Source organism: Mastigoproctus giganteus, chromosome 10 (assembly GCF_048544385.1).
Source record: "Mastigoproctus giganteus isolate SK-2022 chromosome 10, ASM4854438v1, whole genome shotgun sequence".
Lineage (NCBI taxonomy): Eukaryota > Metazoa > Arthropoda > Arachnida > Uropygi > Thelyphonidae > Mastigoproctus > Mastigoproctus giganteus.
This window is the reverse complement of record NC_143584.1, coordinates 36,300,030-36,317,081: the sequence shown is the minus strand read 5'-3', so window position 1 is coordinate 36,317,081 and position 17,052 is coordinate 36,300,030. Positions and strand designations below refer to the sequence as shown.

The 17,052-nt window shown below is 35.9% G+C and overlaps 1 protein-coding gene across 2 annotated transcripts; it reads right to left on the bottom strand.

The window, feature by feature from the left end:
• Nucleotides 1–229: 229 nt before the first annotated feature.
• On the bottom strand, nt 230–14,416 carry LOC150078979 (uncharacterized). 2 transcript variants are annotated; one of them, XM_090383997.1, is made up of 6 exons: nt 14,237–14,416; nt 12,412–12,458; nt 8,341–8,366; nt 3,087–3,416; nt 2,658–2,972; nt 230–2,148 (listed from the first exon to the last, which is right to left on the bottom strand). In XM_090383997.1, exons 2-6 carry the CDS (start codon nt 12,443–12,445, stop codon nt 1,492–1,494), a joined length of 1,362 nt encoding a protein of 453 aa, XP_090240123.1. In that variant the 5' UTR covers nt 12,446–12,458; nt 14,237–14,416; the 3' UTR covers nt 230–1,491. The 2 variants fall into 2 exon arrangements, with proteins under 2 accessions (XP_090240123.1, XP_090240122.1); XM_090383996.1 differs by lacking the exon at nt 14,237–14,416 and adding an exon at nt 14,114–14,230.
• Between the last annotated feature and the right edge of the window lie 2,636 nt (nt 14,417–17,052).

Here is a 17,052-nt window from a genome sequence, read left to right as displayed (position 1 = left end):
GCTGAGCCATACTGTAACAGTGGAAAGAAATCTTGAAGGTTCTTTGAAGGAACAGCAAAACCATGGGTAAAATTTATTCCAATTTAACTTTTGGTGGTTTATATAGTATCTGAAGTTGAGTTTGACCACTAGCATTATTTAACCAGGACATTTACAGATTTCACATTCCAGATTTAAACTATCTTTTGATTCTGTTCATAATTGCCCTTAAAAATTTTCTCCTATTACCTTCATACAGTGAATGTTTTATTGAACATAAAAATCTGTGTTTTACATCAATGAGCATTTATGACTACAGATTTTCGGTGCAAGGATACAGTGGTAAGCATTATTCACTTCATAACCTTAAAGAATAGATGTAACATTAAACTTTATTTAGAGCTAGAAATTCAGCTGTTTACTTTATTTACATATTGTTCATGAGACAAGTAATATATTTTACGTGGGAAAAACAAACACGGCACATTTAATTTGAATACACGAAAATAATTTTCATTTTCAAATACAGCTCAATTAAAAATATGGCCACAAAATTACATTAAAAAGAAAGTCCAGTTTTGCTCTTTTTGGTCATTTAACACTTCTACGAACTACATCTGCACCTATACATGCTGAATTGAATCACTTGAGAGTTTCCGGACAAGTGAGTTTATTTGTGACATGGTGAAATAAGGATTTTTAACGATTTTTAATTTGACTCTAGTGATATTAAATTTGCTAGTCCCCCATATTAAAAGTAACAAGTACCAGCAACAGATACCGTCATTGAAAATGCAATTCTTAATTCCTTCTGTTGAGATTATGAACTCCAGTTAACTAGAAAATAATTTGACATTAGAATTCAGTTCTAATGCGATCTAATTTTGGATAACTAAGGTTGTTTATCAAAAGAATAGGGGTTTTGTCGATGCGAATATATAACATGGTATTCTCAGTGAAAAATAGTCGGAAAGCGAAAAATTTCATAATAATTATTGCAGTAACAACCTTTGGGATATTTGTTTAATTTCATCCACAGTTTAATTTCATCCACATCAGTACCTTAGAGGACAGAGCGTATTATGAACTGATGGCGAGAGATAGTCACTTTAATCAATAAATAAAAGCTAGTCCAAAAAGCCGTTATGAAAGTAATATTTAACTTTAACTTATGGTGTGTTTAGTGGATGAATTTTACATGAGGGTACTATGAGTCCATTTTGATTACAAGCGACTGTTCCTCTGTTTGGCTCTGTTATGATAGCCTTACACGGCCATAAACCCTTATTTTGTTTTAAACGTTTTATTGAGATCTGACACAATTTCGACCTATTTATGTTAACCAAACTCAAGATTTAGTCATCAGATGATCAACTATAACTTAACCTTCACGTTGTGCTAGATTTGTATGTACCCGTGATCTTGAATCATCGATCACGGGTGTGACTTTAAAGAGTTGTTACATACAGTCCTTTGGGAATAAAATTCTCGTCGTCGTTTATTGGTGAAAACTTAATAATCATCGTCATACTGTACACCTGCTGCCTCATTTCCATATCCACCATAAGCAGCTGGTGCTGGTGATGCTGCGGGAGAGCGGAATGAGGATCGTGAAGGTGCCGCGGACCTGCGCGGTACGTTCTGACCTTGATAAACTTGTTGAACTTGCGGTGTTTGTTGTGGTCCAGCAACTGCAGCTGCAGCAGCTGTTCTGTAAGTCTGTGGTAATTGTTCGTCACCTTGATAGGGGAGATTTACTTGTCTGGAGGCTGGCCTGGCAGTTCTCGATGGTGCTGGTGTTGCTACAACAGGTTGGTTAAATACAGGGGCTTGCACTGGTGGATTAAAAGAGGCAGGCTGAGCAACTTGTCTTGATACTGGACGCGGTGCCGGTTCAGTATATTGGGGCTGGACGGGTTGCCGTGGAACTGGACGTGGTGCTGGTTCGTTGTATTGCGGTTGGACTGGTTGTCTTTGCACCGGACGCTGTGGTGGCTCAGAGTATTGGGACTGTGGTGGAGGAGCCCTATATTGTTGTTCTGGAGCTTTTTGACGAGGGCGTTGAGATTCTTCGGGAGGGACGACAAATGTATCACCAGCTACGTAACCATCAGGATAGTACCTTTGGTAATATCTGGCAGTATTGTTAGGCCCTTCATAGTCTACTGGCTAATTAAATGAAATAAAATATTTAAGTTTATATTATTCATTAACAATAAAGTAAATAACAATAATTCATTTAAAGTAGATAACTTAAAATCAATTCGGAGCAACATTAAATATTTATTAACCAATAAAAATTATAAAAATTTATAAAAAAATAAGTCTGAGGAATTCTTAAATGATAATAAAATATTAATAAAAATCAATATAGGCTGAAGTCTGGTTGGCCAGTGTTTGACCACTGAAAGGATCAAATCGTCCGCTAAGACGAAACTGAACGCACAGATACATATAATTTTCAATAAATAAGAAATTATTAAATTATTACTCTTCAATTAATTTACGATTAATAATTATTAATTAATTTATTATTAATTAATAATTATTAACCGTTATTTGGTATGTTTTATAGAAATTTAAGCAGTGTAACAGTATGTCACGTTTTAATACTGATTCTGCTAAAATTTTAATGTTAAATTTACTATTAATCTTGTATAACATTACTGGACTCTTACCTTATAAAGATATTCGTTGACAAAATGGAATTTGGGAGATTGTTTACAGATGTCCTGGGCTTCTGGCACGCAGTTCAGATGAACCTGATGGAAAACTGTGTTTGCTGGACACATCCAGGAATGACGAGCACCTGCAACGCAGTAATGGAAAACCTGGCAGTTGACGCTGTCATCGGCATAGTATCCATCTTGTTTGGTATTGCAACTGAACTTTGAATCTTGCAGCAATAATGCCAGTGCATCCGGTTTCTGTTCTTCGTCCTCGTCCTCGTCTATATCCACACTCAACTGCTGTTGAGGAGCTCCACTCACGTACTGAAAAAGACAATTCACAAAATCTCATTTCATTTAAAATGCAGTATAATGTCTGTATCGATCGCTACTCCTGCAAATATGCTATTCACTGGCGGACTCAGTCAAGAATCTTACCTTGGTGCCTTGAGAAGCGGCTTTTCTTCTTGGTGCAGCGTTGTAAGTTTGTGGTTGCGCTTGATACTGAGGAGCTGGTGCGGCAACGGGCGCAGGAGATGGAGCAGGTGATCGAGACCTTTGTTGTGCTGGAGAGTATTGCTGAACTGGCTGGGCTTGAAATTGTCGTCTTGGTACTTGATAGAGGTCACTGTCGTCGTCTTCATCATCTTCGACAGCAAACCTCGCACCCGCTTGCTGCTGCGGCTGCTGTGGCTGTTGTTGTTGTTGTTGTGGGTAATTTGCGGCACTTCTGGGACCAGGGAATTGGTATCCAGCTTGTCTCCTGACCTGCAGTATTAAATTGTTAAATATTGTGCGCCACCTGTAGCCTTATACATTCACAAATACTAGGGATTTAGAAGAATTCTAATCTCTCTCTCTCCCCCCAATTATTATTATTTTAATTATTACTGTTATCATCTGTTTACCTAAACAAAAGTTTTTGCCCCTCCACAGGCTGAAGGCAAAGAGTACATTATTTAAATTTAGTTAACTGATTTGTTTTGTAATTTTTATTAATACATGTAGGATAATTTTTTGTAAAAAATATAACTTGATTTCCTTAATTAATATATTATTTAATTGGACCTATTTCTGATCGCTGTTCCTAGTGCTGATCCCGTTCTTCGATGTCTTACCTAAACGGAGGTTAAACAGATGTTCTTTCCTTATGTACCTTGTCTAGTACCTCATTTCAACGTTTTACCACTCACTGTACTGCTTGAGAAAATCAAAGATAGCCAATAGAAGGAAGCAACTTTAATCGCTTTAGGATTAATTTAATTTTTAATTTTTAACAAGCGTGAGAAATTAAACACAGCTTGTGATCTGTAGAATTATGTAAATGTTAGAACTCTTAATAAAAATTTAAAGTTGAGCAGTTAATTAAAAACAGAACTAACTCAATGATTTTATCTGAACAATCGTGAAAGCGTATAACTGTTTTTCATATGATTTTTATGCACTTGTGCAAGTTGCATGCACTCCGAAACTTCATGCCCATTCGCTTATAAAGGCAAATATCGTGATTGGCTATACGTTAGCTACTGCTGCTGTTAAAATTTATTTCTTTAAACTATACTGTCTAATTTTGTGAGGACTCGAGGACAACGGTATGAAGATACCGATACCTCCATCCTCTATTGTAAACTGTCCTATCAAATGCCATGGGATTCTGGTAGTTTTGAACAAAATACGTATTCAAAGAAAGTAATCGTCTATTGGTCATTGAATCAGTCATTATGGCCACCTCTGGTCGTAATGATTCTTTCAACAGCAATGCATCATGGAAAGTTTTCTACTAATTGCCAGAGAAATCTGGTGGTATTGTGATCCATTCCTCCTTTAAGGCATTCCTGAAATTTGATAACGAAGAGGACCATTCTGACCTTGACTGCAGTTTGTTTTTCATTCATTGGTGTACGATAACTCCAACGTTTTATTTTAAGTTCTGCTATTTGACGAATAAACATACCCACTGTGTTACAACCCAAAAAATCTACATCCCTTCACATATGTATAATATATTTGTGAAGGGATTTAGGTTCTTTTTCATCCCATTCTGTTCCATCTATTTGTCACTGAGAATGCATGCTTGTTACATTTTATTTTTAACTGTACTGCTATCTAACTGTCATGTAAACTCTGAATGATTTATCTCAAAACATATTGGAGGATATGTTTTGAGCTTTCGGAGTTGTGAGCTGCTTATTACTGTAGTTTCATTCGCCATTGGGTGTCACAACAAAGCCCTAGCAATTGTTCTTGGTTGGAAATTTTTGTGGTATAATTAGTATAAATAAATTAAAGTATTTTATTTGATTAAAGTCCAGCGTTGTCAAGTCTAAAGTTTCCAAACTGTTCGTGCTAACGGCCTATGTCTGTAGGACTAAATTTTGAATTTGTTTTTAGTCGTTGCAAGATTATAACCATCATGCAAAAATGCAGGAAATCATGATTTCCGGGTATGATAAATAGGAGAATCGGGAAAGGTTTTTCAAATACTGTACTGATTTTCCGGTAAAATAACAGAAATGTTGGCTACCTTGTCATCTAATCCAATGTTTTGCTCTTCAATAGATTGATGGATGAAAATTTTATAGATTTTTCAGTATTTTATCGACTTATATCATCTCTTTGAACATATAATTAAAAATTGGTACTTTTATTAGGCTATTTCATTCCAAAATATGTAGAGTTTTCCATGTGTTTATTTTGAAATGTTTAATTATCTAAAATTTTATAAATATTATTAAAATATACCTATTTTTATTAAAAATGTTTTGCAGTTTTATACAGAATTACTACTTAACATTAATAAAAATAGGTTCCCTCTAAACTAGCGAGTTTCAACCTCTGAAATGATTGGAGAATGATCAGGATTTCATACGCATGTTGCAAATTTCTTTTTGGACTAGTTTTTAGCATTCATGTATGCTATTCAAGAAGTGCTTCTATAATGACAAAATATGATACATAGAGAGAAGAGACCATGTTCCGTAGAGAATATTAAAATTGCCTGTTCGCTCTATGCGGATGCAATTAATATTCTGAATTTGTTTTCTTACAGACTAGGTCTGGAGTCTTAAAACAATGACGTCTAAGTGAATCCCAGTCATCAGAAGCATTTCAAGGCAAGCAGGTTTTATTAGGGAAATAAGCAGTCACGAAGAAGTTATTCGAAGTTTGGTACATTAGAAGAATTCGAAATGACTTAGTGGTGACAATACAGAGATTGCTTGGAGGCCTTAAGCATTGAATGCCTTTTATAGACAGGAGTAAATCGTTTGTCACTTTACAGCCTCAAATGAAAGGAACTTTAAAAATTTCTCCAGTCGCCGAACTTCAACCTCTCCGCACGAATGGTAGACGGTGATGTATCGTGCCGAATAGGTTTCAGATATCAAAATAACTAAAAAGCACTTGCAGTTAAGGACTGTAGAATAGGTGATTCCTTTCCTGGAACAGAAAACTGATATTTTGGCGTTTTTCTGTATTTGGAGAGTACCTTGAAGAACTACTGTTAATTTCCTCTTCGTTTTTCTTTTACGGATTTACAGATACTGTGTGCATCACTCGAGATAGTGGTTTTGTAAAATCCATTAACTTTGCCAGAACTCCTTCGTTGTTCGAAATAACAATGGTCATGATTTTTTTTTATAGTGAAATGTGGATCCCTGAATTTTGTGAAGAGCTGAATCCTTGTCTTGAAGTTCTATTGGTTGCCACTTTTCATTGCCAGTCGTTATTGAAAAGAATGCCATAGAATTTACTTTAACCTTTATTTCTGAGCAGTTATCAACATTTAACATCTGCTTGCACTGACCTTGCTCATACCAAGAATTTCTTGAAATATAATCATGACACTACACAAACATTTCACATTCTCATCAAAAATGAGTGTCCAGATTGTACAGACTTCCATTTCTGTGCATGCATGACCACGTACTCAGTACTATTGAAATAGAAGTTACTGTATATGTTTGTTATGTAGGTCGGAGGGTCATCCTCAGTTGATTTTTTTGCCATTTGAACTGCTTCGTGTTACTAAACATTAACTTCATAATTAGCACATTTTAGTTGAAAATATAATTTACAAATTCCAAAAGTATTTTAAACATTTTCTTTGCAATGTATTGGGGAACAACGTAAACCGGAACAATGGAATACATATAGATTATAGCCATATCTATGTTCTTGCCCCAGTAAAATACAACCATCTCAAAGTATCATCATTTAGCCATTCTGCTGAAAAGATCACAAATTGAACTCTGTGAAATGCCTTATGTGGAATAAATGCTCAATTCTTTTTAAATATTAGACACTTACATCCACCTTTTTCATGCAATTTTAAATAGTTTATTAAGTTCCTAAAGTAGAAAAGCAGAAAAAGATTAAACCACTTCCTAGCTAGTAGGCAGGTCGAGAGCTCCGCTTGGTCTCCTCCAAGCGGTTTGGCTCAGTACGGCCTATGTAGCCCTTGCGCCAGAAAACATAACAACAACAACCTCCAAGCGGGGATCCTCACAGTGGTTATAATCATCGTCCTCTCACTCCGGAGAGAAAAGAGCTAGGTTCGAATTCCTTCAATGACACGAGGTATTTTTTTATTGTGGCTATGATTTAGTCGATCTCAGGAGAGGATTACATGGTTCTTATTCAAAATGAATAAGAAGCATGTTGTTTAGAAAACCGACCTAGAATACACGCAATTACAGACACATACTGGTGCCTCATAACTATTATAATCTTAACATACACACAAACGGAAATAGGTTTAAATTTTTCGAGTTTTGGGACCCAAAAAGCCAAGTGTCTAACTTTTAATAGTTAGAGACCACAAAGAATTTCAAAAAGCAGTGGCCCCAACTTCCATCAATTGTATACATCCTTACCCTTATAAGCTAATGTGCACTAATCTTATTTTAAATCCATTGATTTGCGGCATATCCTAGAATCCAGTACCTTTCCAGTATATTATATACAGTATCTAATACGAGACTGTCGGAACCAGGTGTATTATTAGTAGCATAGTTTAATCATATGCCAATTTGTTTGGTACATTTCCTCTAATCCAGTTCGTTAAGTCATGCGATCCTCGTGACCTCTCACTGTGAGTTTTAGTGCAGTCACACGTCAAGTCAGTTCCTGTACTCTGACCACCACGCTTTGTACTTGTATGATAAATTTACTTTATCTGTCACCACAAGAAGTAATAAACGCTGTCTCTACAGGTCGGAGTGGTTTCTGTTCAAGTTTGAAGTTACATTTTCGGAGCAGCTTTCTCTATCGGAGATTGTATCTGAATAAAAGCGAGTATCAGAGTGGGGTGGTGACATCTATGGCCACCTTGGCCATAGATGCCACCATCTATGGCCATCTATGGCTAAGGTGACACATTTGTCAGTATCTGGCGAAGCTCTATGTAACTGCTATAGAATTTTAGTTTTAAGTTGGTGTTGCTGTTGATAAAGGTAGCCACATCCACATTGTTCATTACATTCGCTATAATTTCTAACCACTGAGGGCCTTTTTGGAGAATACTGATTCCCTTACTACTGAGTAGATAACTCTTCTGTTGTCCTTTGTTTGTTTTCTGATCCACTCTCAAACAGAAGTTTGTATTATTAGGCAAAATCGCTAAAGCTTTGAAAACTAAAGAGTAATAAAACTAATTATAGGTATAAAATGGACAGTACAAATAAAAACTTACCCTCTCACTAGAGATCGCCGTGACGCCTGTAAATATAATAGGATTATCAGTAAAACCGGAGGGTAATATGCATTTTAACATGATAGTGTAGTAGATTTAATTAATAAAAAAATTATTTGAGAATAGTGTTATATATAATGGTATTCCCAAATTTCACTAGTAAAATAGCTTTATTTTAATGTCAGTTTTACCAATAAAACCTGATAATATTATAGGAAATATTTAACTAAGGTATTTCAGTCTGAAAATTTTTGTTAGTAGGGATGTTATAAATAAACATAGAGAAAAGGTTATAAAATATAATGCTTCTCTTTTGTTGCAAGACTTTTGCTAAAATAAATGAACCAAAACTTTATAGCAATAATCAAAATATGCAATGCTAAAAAAGGTGAAACATTTGGTATATTTTATAAAGGGTCTCAAATATGGAACAGCAGCGTTCAGTTTTACTCTTCCATAAGACACACACACAGCTCATGCATTTCTAGCATATTTCTTTTAACGCTATTGGACGAAGTTCTCCACATTTTTTGCCATGAAATTTCCTTCATAGAAAAACAATACAAAACTGAATTGTCCGTCATCCTTGGATTTATCTCCTTTTGAAAGTTCTTCGCCAGTAGAGGAATCCATAAAGCTGTCTTCATTTTCTGATTCGGAACTTTCCCTGTCCTTGAATAGGTGGGACGAGCGACTTTCTTATTCCAGAAGAAACAACTCTCCATACATTGCTTATCTGATTTTTTCTTTTGACGTCTAGACAAGAAGGAGCAGAAATTTTTTAAATGGACTTTATACGCTGAAGATGTGATCTTTAGAACACCCTCAGTTTTTGTACCACAATTGCTTCTTGGCCTTTAACTGTATACCAGGGAAAATGTTCTCAAATGACTCCCGGTCCAACTGGAAAAAAGAGAGATGTTGCTGGGTGGGATGGCCGATGGGTTGTTGGAGATGCTTTCTCATTATGAATTTCTATTGTTTGTATCTCTATGCTTGTAGCAATTTCAGGGTGCTCACAAAGTTATTTAACTTAAAAATATGTAAATGTTTTGACATAAACATATTTATTTAAATTCAAGACAATACAACAACAAAGTTTTATTGCGAGGTTTCAAAGGAAAAGAAAATATGCAAATAAGGAACACTTCGAACAGTATGTGTTATGCAAATTAACTTGTACGTAAAAACACTTGAACGGAAAGGGCATCCCTCGATACAGGTAGAAACTCTATCGAGAGTAGCTGGACTGTAAAGTCTGTTCACCGATAGGATTATGCAGTGCAAGAGGGGTTTCCTAATATGTATAAATATCCGATGACATCTGACGTCATTCCGAGCAACGTCGAAGTCTGGGGGTTGTGGTGACCAACCCCCAAACTTCAGGAATGACCAACGTCCTGAAACCGCGCCCTTATAAGTTCAAAATAATTCGAGTTTTATCCTCTCTCCCCATTCAGAATTCTGTTTAAATTTCGTATACCTGCGTTTTTCCCAACTTGAATATGACTAAAAATGACTACACTGTGTTTTGTGGTCCAACGAAGCCCACTCTTTGGTACTGTTAATATGCATAAACGAGTTGTAATGGACTGAATAAAATCCATGCACGATAACTGGCAAACCATTATATGGTAAGAAGGTAACGGTACGATGTGGTTTCACATCCACAATTGGACCGCATTTTTGAAGAAATTGTTAATGGATTTTTCCTTACTGTATCCGTGAAAGGACAAACATCTGAATACATACTGCCATTCCGGAATTGAGAGAGTGACAGCGATATTAGACTAGGCGTTCTTTCACCCTGATGGGATGCTCCATATATCCATCGGAGAGTTATTGGGCTATTAAGAGAACAGGTCAGTGGAAGTAACATAGCCAGAGCTTTTGCAACAAAGCTATCATCTACCATTCTAGATTTTAACCCTGACGGTCACTTACGTCATTGATATTCCATATTAATGACGTATTCCATATTTATTAAAAAATGTAATCACGACTGATGATACAGCTCCCACGATCTTGTTATGTGAAAGATGAACATTACTAAAGCATTATACAAATTGTTGTATAATTTAAATATATTTGTGAAATGATTTATCTGGTTCCTCTCTGAGTGCTCCATCTAGATATCTGAATAGCAAATGTGAAATGCTGTTGCATATTAACCTATACCGAAGCCATTCACTGTTCTGGTTCCTTCAAGTCAGGAACCATTAGTTTCTCCTCAAATCTATGGAAAAAATCTATTATAATGATTCTTTATGATGGCGATAAAACTTCAGAAAGCTGTATTGAAAGACTGGAAAGAAAAGCTGCATGCATTCTAATAAGATAATTAACAAGCCATTTCAGAAATAGATGGTGACAGAAGTTATGTGCTTGGTAAGGGCCAAAGCAATTAAGTCTATGAGGCGTCAGAATATATTGTGTTTTTAATTGCGTGTATTCTTCGGTTGGTTTGCTGGGCGAAAAATCCATATTTATGTGGAACATGCTTTCAGCCCAATAAAATATGTACATCTGTTATCTTAACATGACAAAAAGTTCTCACGTGAAGGCATTACAAAATTACTTGCATTTTACAAGACATAAAATGTAGAAGATATGAAGAAATCCTTAAGATACTCGTTATTAAGAAAAATCTGTACTTGATAAATTTCTATCAGGTATTTTGACTCAAATATATCGAATTTTAAAAATAAACATGGTCTACTTTCATGAATCATAATCATGGGATTATGATTACCCTAAATTGCGTAATCTTACATAATTCAGAATATAAAAGAGAGTATGATCATTGCCGACAACTAGCATGAGAGAGCGAACGGGTTTTCATTCTAATTGTCGGAAGTAATTACAAGGGTGATGAAAAAACCTTAATAAATCTTACTCCTCTACAAGAGGAGATCTAGTTGGTCACTTCATCCGAAGGATATTATCAATTTGAAAGAATTTTGCGAAGAGCTGAATCCCAGGTGGACCAGAATTATTGTTCATAAAAATGAAATTTGGAGCTATGACACCTCTGAAAAGTCTCACATAAAAGGATCTCGTTCCATTGAGGAGTCGGGTTGCGTCGTCGAAGGATGTAGAGATCGGTACGGTGTTCATTACGATGCCTTGCCAAACGATCATATAACAGTCACGACAATGGTTAAGAGGGAGAGTTAGGGAGAATTTACATGTTCTCTCTGGATGAGAATATATTGATTCAGTTTTAAGACTAAATATCCATTCTATAAAGAGAATAGTGGCCTATCGGGTTGAATTAGAGAATTCAGATGGTAGCTCTCCTTTGGTAAGCGAAATACAAAACAGTCACCTTTCTCGCGTCGAGTCACATTGTTTGCTGCTGTCCTTTCAGGGACTATTAAAGAGAAAGATGTAGAGGAATAGCCTTGTAATCTGTGGCCATCTTAGGACGTTGTAACTCTTGGCCGACCTTGAACTTGACTTAGAGACCTCTCTCTCGAATCTTGATGTTGCTGTAGCCTTGAGATTGACATTCTTGAAATGCTCAAACCTCTGGCCACCTCAACTTGTAACTGTCCTGTCAATGATCATCCACCGCGAATCTTTCAAACACCTATGTGCCTTCCAGATAGAAAACGCCTAATCAGATGAATTGTCGTTGTACTGGCTAGATTTTTGCATTATTCCGTTATTTTTGTTAAGAAGATTGATTGCAGATAATTAAGGTAAGCACTCAGCTAAAGAAGTAAGGTAGCGAGAAGATAGCTTGGAGATGAAATGCGTTGGGAAATAAGAAACAGAATAAGTTAATTACAAAGATGGCAGTGAACTTAAGAAGACAACTGTGAGGAACCAAGAAAAGATGAAATCACTAGAATAGACTTCGTCTATTCCACAATTACAACGCCCATCTATGGTGGGTTGAAGCTGAAAGTTGATTTCACACCATCGTCAGCACACAAATTTGAGCTTTGATCCTATGCACTTATAAAGATATCCTTGCCCTTGTAACAATATAAATTATTCTAACTACCAATCAATGAATGATAACAACATTTAATTATAAATTTATATAAACAGCTATCTACTTACCTATAATAAGAAGTGTGACTATAAATAGTTTCATCTTTGTCCAATTCCTAATGGAAAGAAAATAAGTAGCATCATTTCGTATTACTTGTTGAGAATGTTAATTAGTAAAATAGGCACACAAAATTCTGAGAGGATTAAAACACATATTTTTTATCAAAATAAACAAAAAATAATTGACTCCAAAAGTTCGTTTAATACTAAAAATTCCACGAAGAATAGCATCTCAGCATTTATTCTCTCTGAAAATAATTATAGCAATTTAGTGGGAAGTAAGGTTCTTGATTAGCCAAGAGATAACCATTTAATAAATAAGCAGAGTTTATAAAAAATGTAGGGTCTGCCTTATTAAATAATCACTTAAAAAGCGATTGCCTTAAAATACAGATTGATAACATGGTTCAGGCATAGATCATATACAGAAATATTTCATATTTTGAGATGCAAAGAACGAAATACAATCCACAAAGCCAAGTAAGCAAATAAATAATTAATTTAATAGTTTTACGTATGTAGTTACATATCATCAGATGTATAAACAAATGCAATTAATCCTCATCAATTTAATTACCACAAAATCATCACAGAATTATGTGAATCCTTGTGGGTTGGCTGCACCGGGGTATTGCTCTTTATTAGATGGCAATAAATGATTTTATATATATAGAAAGGAGAAAAACTGAAGGAACAAAACCATCCCGGAAATAAAACCTTAAACACAAGGTCAGGAGCAAGGGCCTCGTTTATCCTCTCGTTCCATCAATCTCGATTAAAGTTCATCGAAAATCTTGCGAATTTTTGCAGACTATCGAGCTGTTTTTGGAATGATTCATGGTATTAGTCACGATTTCCATTGGTATATGAATTCTTATGCTGAACTTCAATATTAAATGGTTAGTGATCGGTAATAATTTTCATTGATTTGTCAAGTGGCATATATTTCAAAGCACGGATGCATATTTTTAGAATAAAACATCTAAATTCGTTTATTTTATAAACTCATAACATTCAAAGTATTTTTCTCTAATCATTTGCTATTTTACAGATAATATTAGTTAAAAAGTGCCGTTGTGTGATGATTATACCTCTTTAACGTTTCCTAATATAAAATAAAACATTATATGCACCAAACTGGTAATGCAGAAGATTTTACAAAATGCCACGACAACAAAATGGAATTAGAAAAGCCATCCACTGGAAAGGAAACAAAATATAAGCAGCCACAGAAAACAAGTGTGGTTATCATAAGACTTCTTATACGAATCTATGCTTCTTCAGTTAAGGGAATATTAGCAGATGAGTCATGACCAGAATGATAATCGTGAATTGATAATAGAATGTATTACCTGACTTGGAATGTGACGTACTAATGAGTTGTTTTAAAATAGATTTTAAAGATGTACTCCACAAATGACCTTTATAAGTCACATTTCAGAGATATGTCAGTGGACATAACCATTTTCATTGCCCTGTAATTAGATGCGCAGTGGTAACTAAAAGACTAGCTCAAGTTTCCTTCAAACCATTTAGTATTTTCATAAATTCGGGAAATTTTCTCTAAAGTGCAGAAATGTGACCAGAAAAGTCCATTTATGGATTCCGGTAGAAAATTATTTCTTCTTTTCCAAGAGTTACAACGAAATCCTGGTCCACTATTTGTGCTGTATAATAGTCCATCTGGATTCCAACGTTAAAAGAATCTTACCAAAACACACTTGGTCCTATAATTGTAATTCGAAACAAAAAGATTGGCGGTGGCATCCAAGGTTTTTTAATCCTTACAGTAAATCCATTTGCGGTGAGATTAACACACACTTGGAACACTTACCCTCGAATGTTGACTCCGGCACTCTGTCCACACAATTGGGGTTGCCCCTGAATACCGGCTTCTTTTATACAAGAACCACGTGTTTTTAAGCTAACCTACTTTTTAAGGAGGGAAACGGTGGAAGGGAGAAAACTAGAAAAACTCCTCATGCATTAGAGAACTAGTCCTACGTCGTAACAGTGGAACATTGAGCAGACTGCCATAATGGAGCACGTGTTCAACGACTTAACTCCGCCTTTTTTAGAGAGAAAGAGAGAGTTCTGATCTTTCCTTAATGTGTGGCTTTCTGATTGGTCAGTAACCTTTAACGGTTCACGCTAGGTTACTAGTGTCCTAGTTTCCGTGTGCCTGTTGTACCTTCCGATGTTTGTTCAGTTGAAGCTGTACACTTTTCCACTTAGTTTTAAAGATGCATTCTTTAAATAAGGACTTCTTTAGGAAAGAAATTTAATTTTATTATGTATTCAATGTTAAGATTAAGATATCCAGTGGAAGGGAAGAAATACAGAGCGAGTGAGAAAAACCAAGGGTGGAATGAGAAAGAGAAACAGATCTGAAGAGCCAGTCAAGTGTATCTCTTGTTTCCTGGAAAAGAGTGCTTCTTTGTATAGCTCAAATACGGGCACTGTATTACAGAAAAATGATTTAATTCAGATCATGGAAATTTAAAAATTCTAGTTTGAGGTCTAGAGATACAGACACCACACTGCATTTCACCAGCAGAACTTTAGAACTGTATATTTGTGCTATAACTTTCGAAAATTTCGACTTTCGCACAGTTCTACTTTCAAACTGGCTGTTCCACATCCAGACTATTCCACTTTCGAACACTTCTACTTCGAAATGGACAGTTTTTCTTTGAACAGTTAAACTTTCGCACAGTTCTAACTCATAGAATAGCGTTTTCCCGTTTTGAACAGTGAGTGCCAGATTCGAATGACGTGTTCCAAATTTAAACAGCATCTTCCATTCTTGAACACTTCCTACACCACTGAGCAGTCCACGTTATAATAATTTCCCCTTTCAAACGTTTCTCAGTTTCCACAGTGTGTTACGCAGTAATCACTCCACTTTTAAATACTGTGTTTCTGTTTTGAATAGTATTACGTAGCCGAGTGGTCAGAGGCGACAGTGCAGTATCACGTGCTCTTCGGGTGTACCGGGGTTCATGCCCGTGACTGCTAAATACGATTAATGTTTGTATTGATAATTTATTGTAAACTCCACTGAACTGGTAGCCGTTTCGGAGTATAAACAAGGACATTTAGAACGCTTCTGTTCCACTTTAAAACAATTTCACTTTTAACAGCACGATCCAAGTTTGAATAGTTCCACTTTGGACTAGTTTCACTTTGAAATAGGTTGTTTCACTTTCGAATAGTTCCAATTAGGAATAGCGTATTCCACTTTCGAATGGTTTCAGTTTGGAAAAGCTCGTTCCATTCTAGAACAGACTGTTTCAATTTCGAACAGTTTTATTTTCGCACACAGCATGCTAACCTTTAGAACAGTTCCACTTTTGTACAGCGTGCTTCATTTTTGAACAGTTCCATTGAGGAACAGCGTATTCCACTTTTGTACAGCACGATCTATTTCCGAACAGGATTCTCCCTTTAGAACAGTTCTGCTATCAAACAATGTATTCCAATTTTGAATAGCGTGTGCCACTTTCGAATGGCTCATTCCACTCTAGAACAGTCCCCTTTCGAACAGCGTATATCACTTCTTCAGTGTGTTGCACATTTCACTAGTTTACTTTATAATCGTTCCATCTTCGAACAGGATGTTTCCATTTTTAGTGTTCCACTTCACAGCCTCTGAAGAGCATAGTACACTTCTGAACAATTTCACTTTCTAATAGCATGTTCCATTCTTGAACAGTTCAACTCTGGTACAAGGTGTTCCACTTTGGACTGGTTTCACTTTGCAACAGCGTATGTCACTTAGGAACAGTGTGTCCACCTTCAAACAGTTTCACTTGAACAGTTCCACTTTGCAACTGGGAGTTACACTTTCGAACAGTTCCACATTGAAATAGGAGTTCTAGATTAAAACAGTTCTCTTTTCGCACGGGTTTACTTTAAAACTGCCTTTTCCATTTTCGAACAGTTCTACTATGTAACCTTTCGCTTCCAAACAGCTTGTTTTCATTTTTCAAGTGTTTTGTACCGAATAGCGCAGTCCACATCAAAACAATTTTACTTCCAAACACCATGTTCCTGTGTTTCGAGCAGTTTCATTTTCGAATAAGGTGGTTCATTTGAGATTAGTTTCACTTTCGAACAGTTTATTAAGCTTTAAACATTTGACTTTTACACCAGTGGCCACCAGACGTCACTATACTGTGTTTATAAATGTATTTGGTCAGCTGTCGTTTACAGGACGAAAAACTTACAAGTCCAACGTTGACCAAAGATGTTCCATCTTGGACTGGTTTCATTTTCGAACAGTTTCATTTTCATTTTCGGCAAAAGAACAGCGTATTTCACCTTTGATCCGTTTCCCTTTAGAATAGTGTGTTCCAAATTTCAATGACAGTTCCATTTCGAACGGTTCCTTTTTCTCCCAGTTCTTTCAAACCAAGTGATTCACTTTGCAATATTACACTTTCGAACAGTTCTACTTTAGAATAGGAAGTTTCACTTTTGAACAGTTGCACTTTCGCACAGTTCTCCTTTCAAATTGCCCGTTCCATTGTCGGAAAGTTCTACTTTGAAACTGTTTGGTATTAGAAGTGTTATTAAGAATGTCCTCACACATGCTCGATATGGTGTTTGTCTACGGTTTTTGGGGTCAAAGTGCTACTGCTGCTTGTA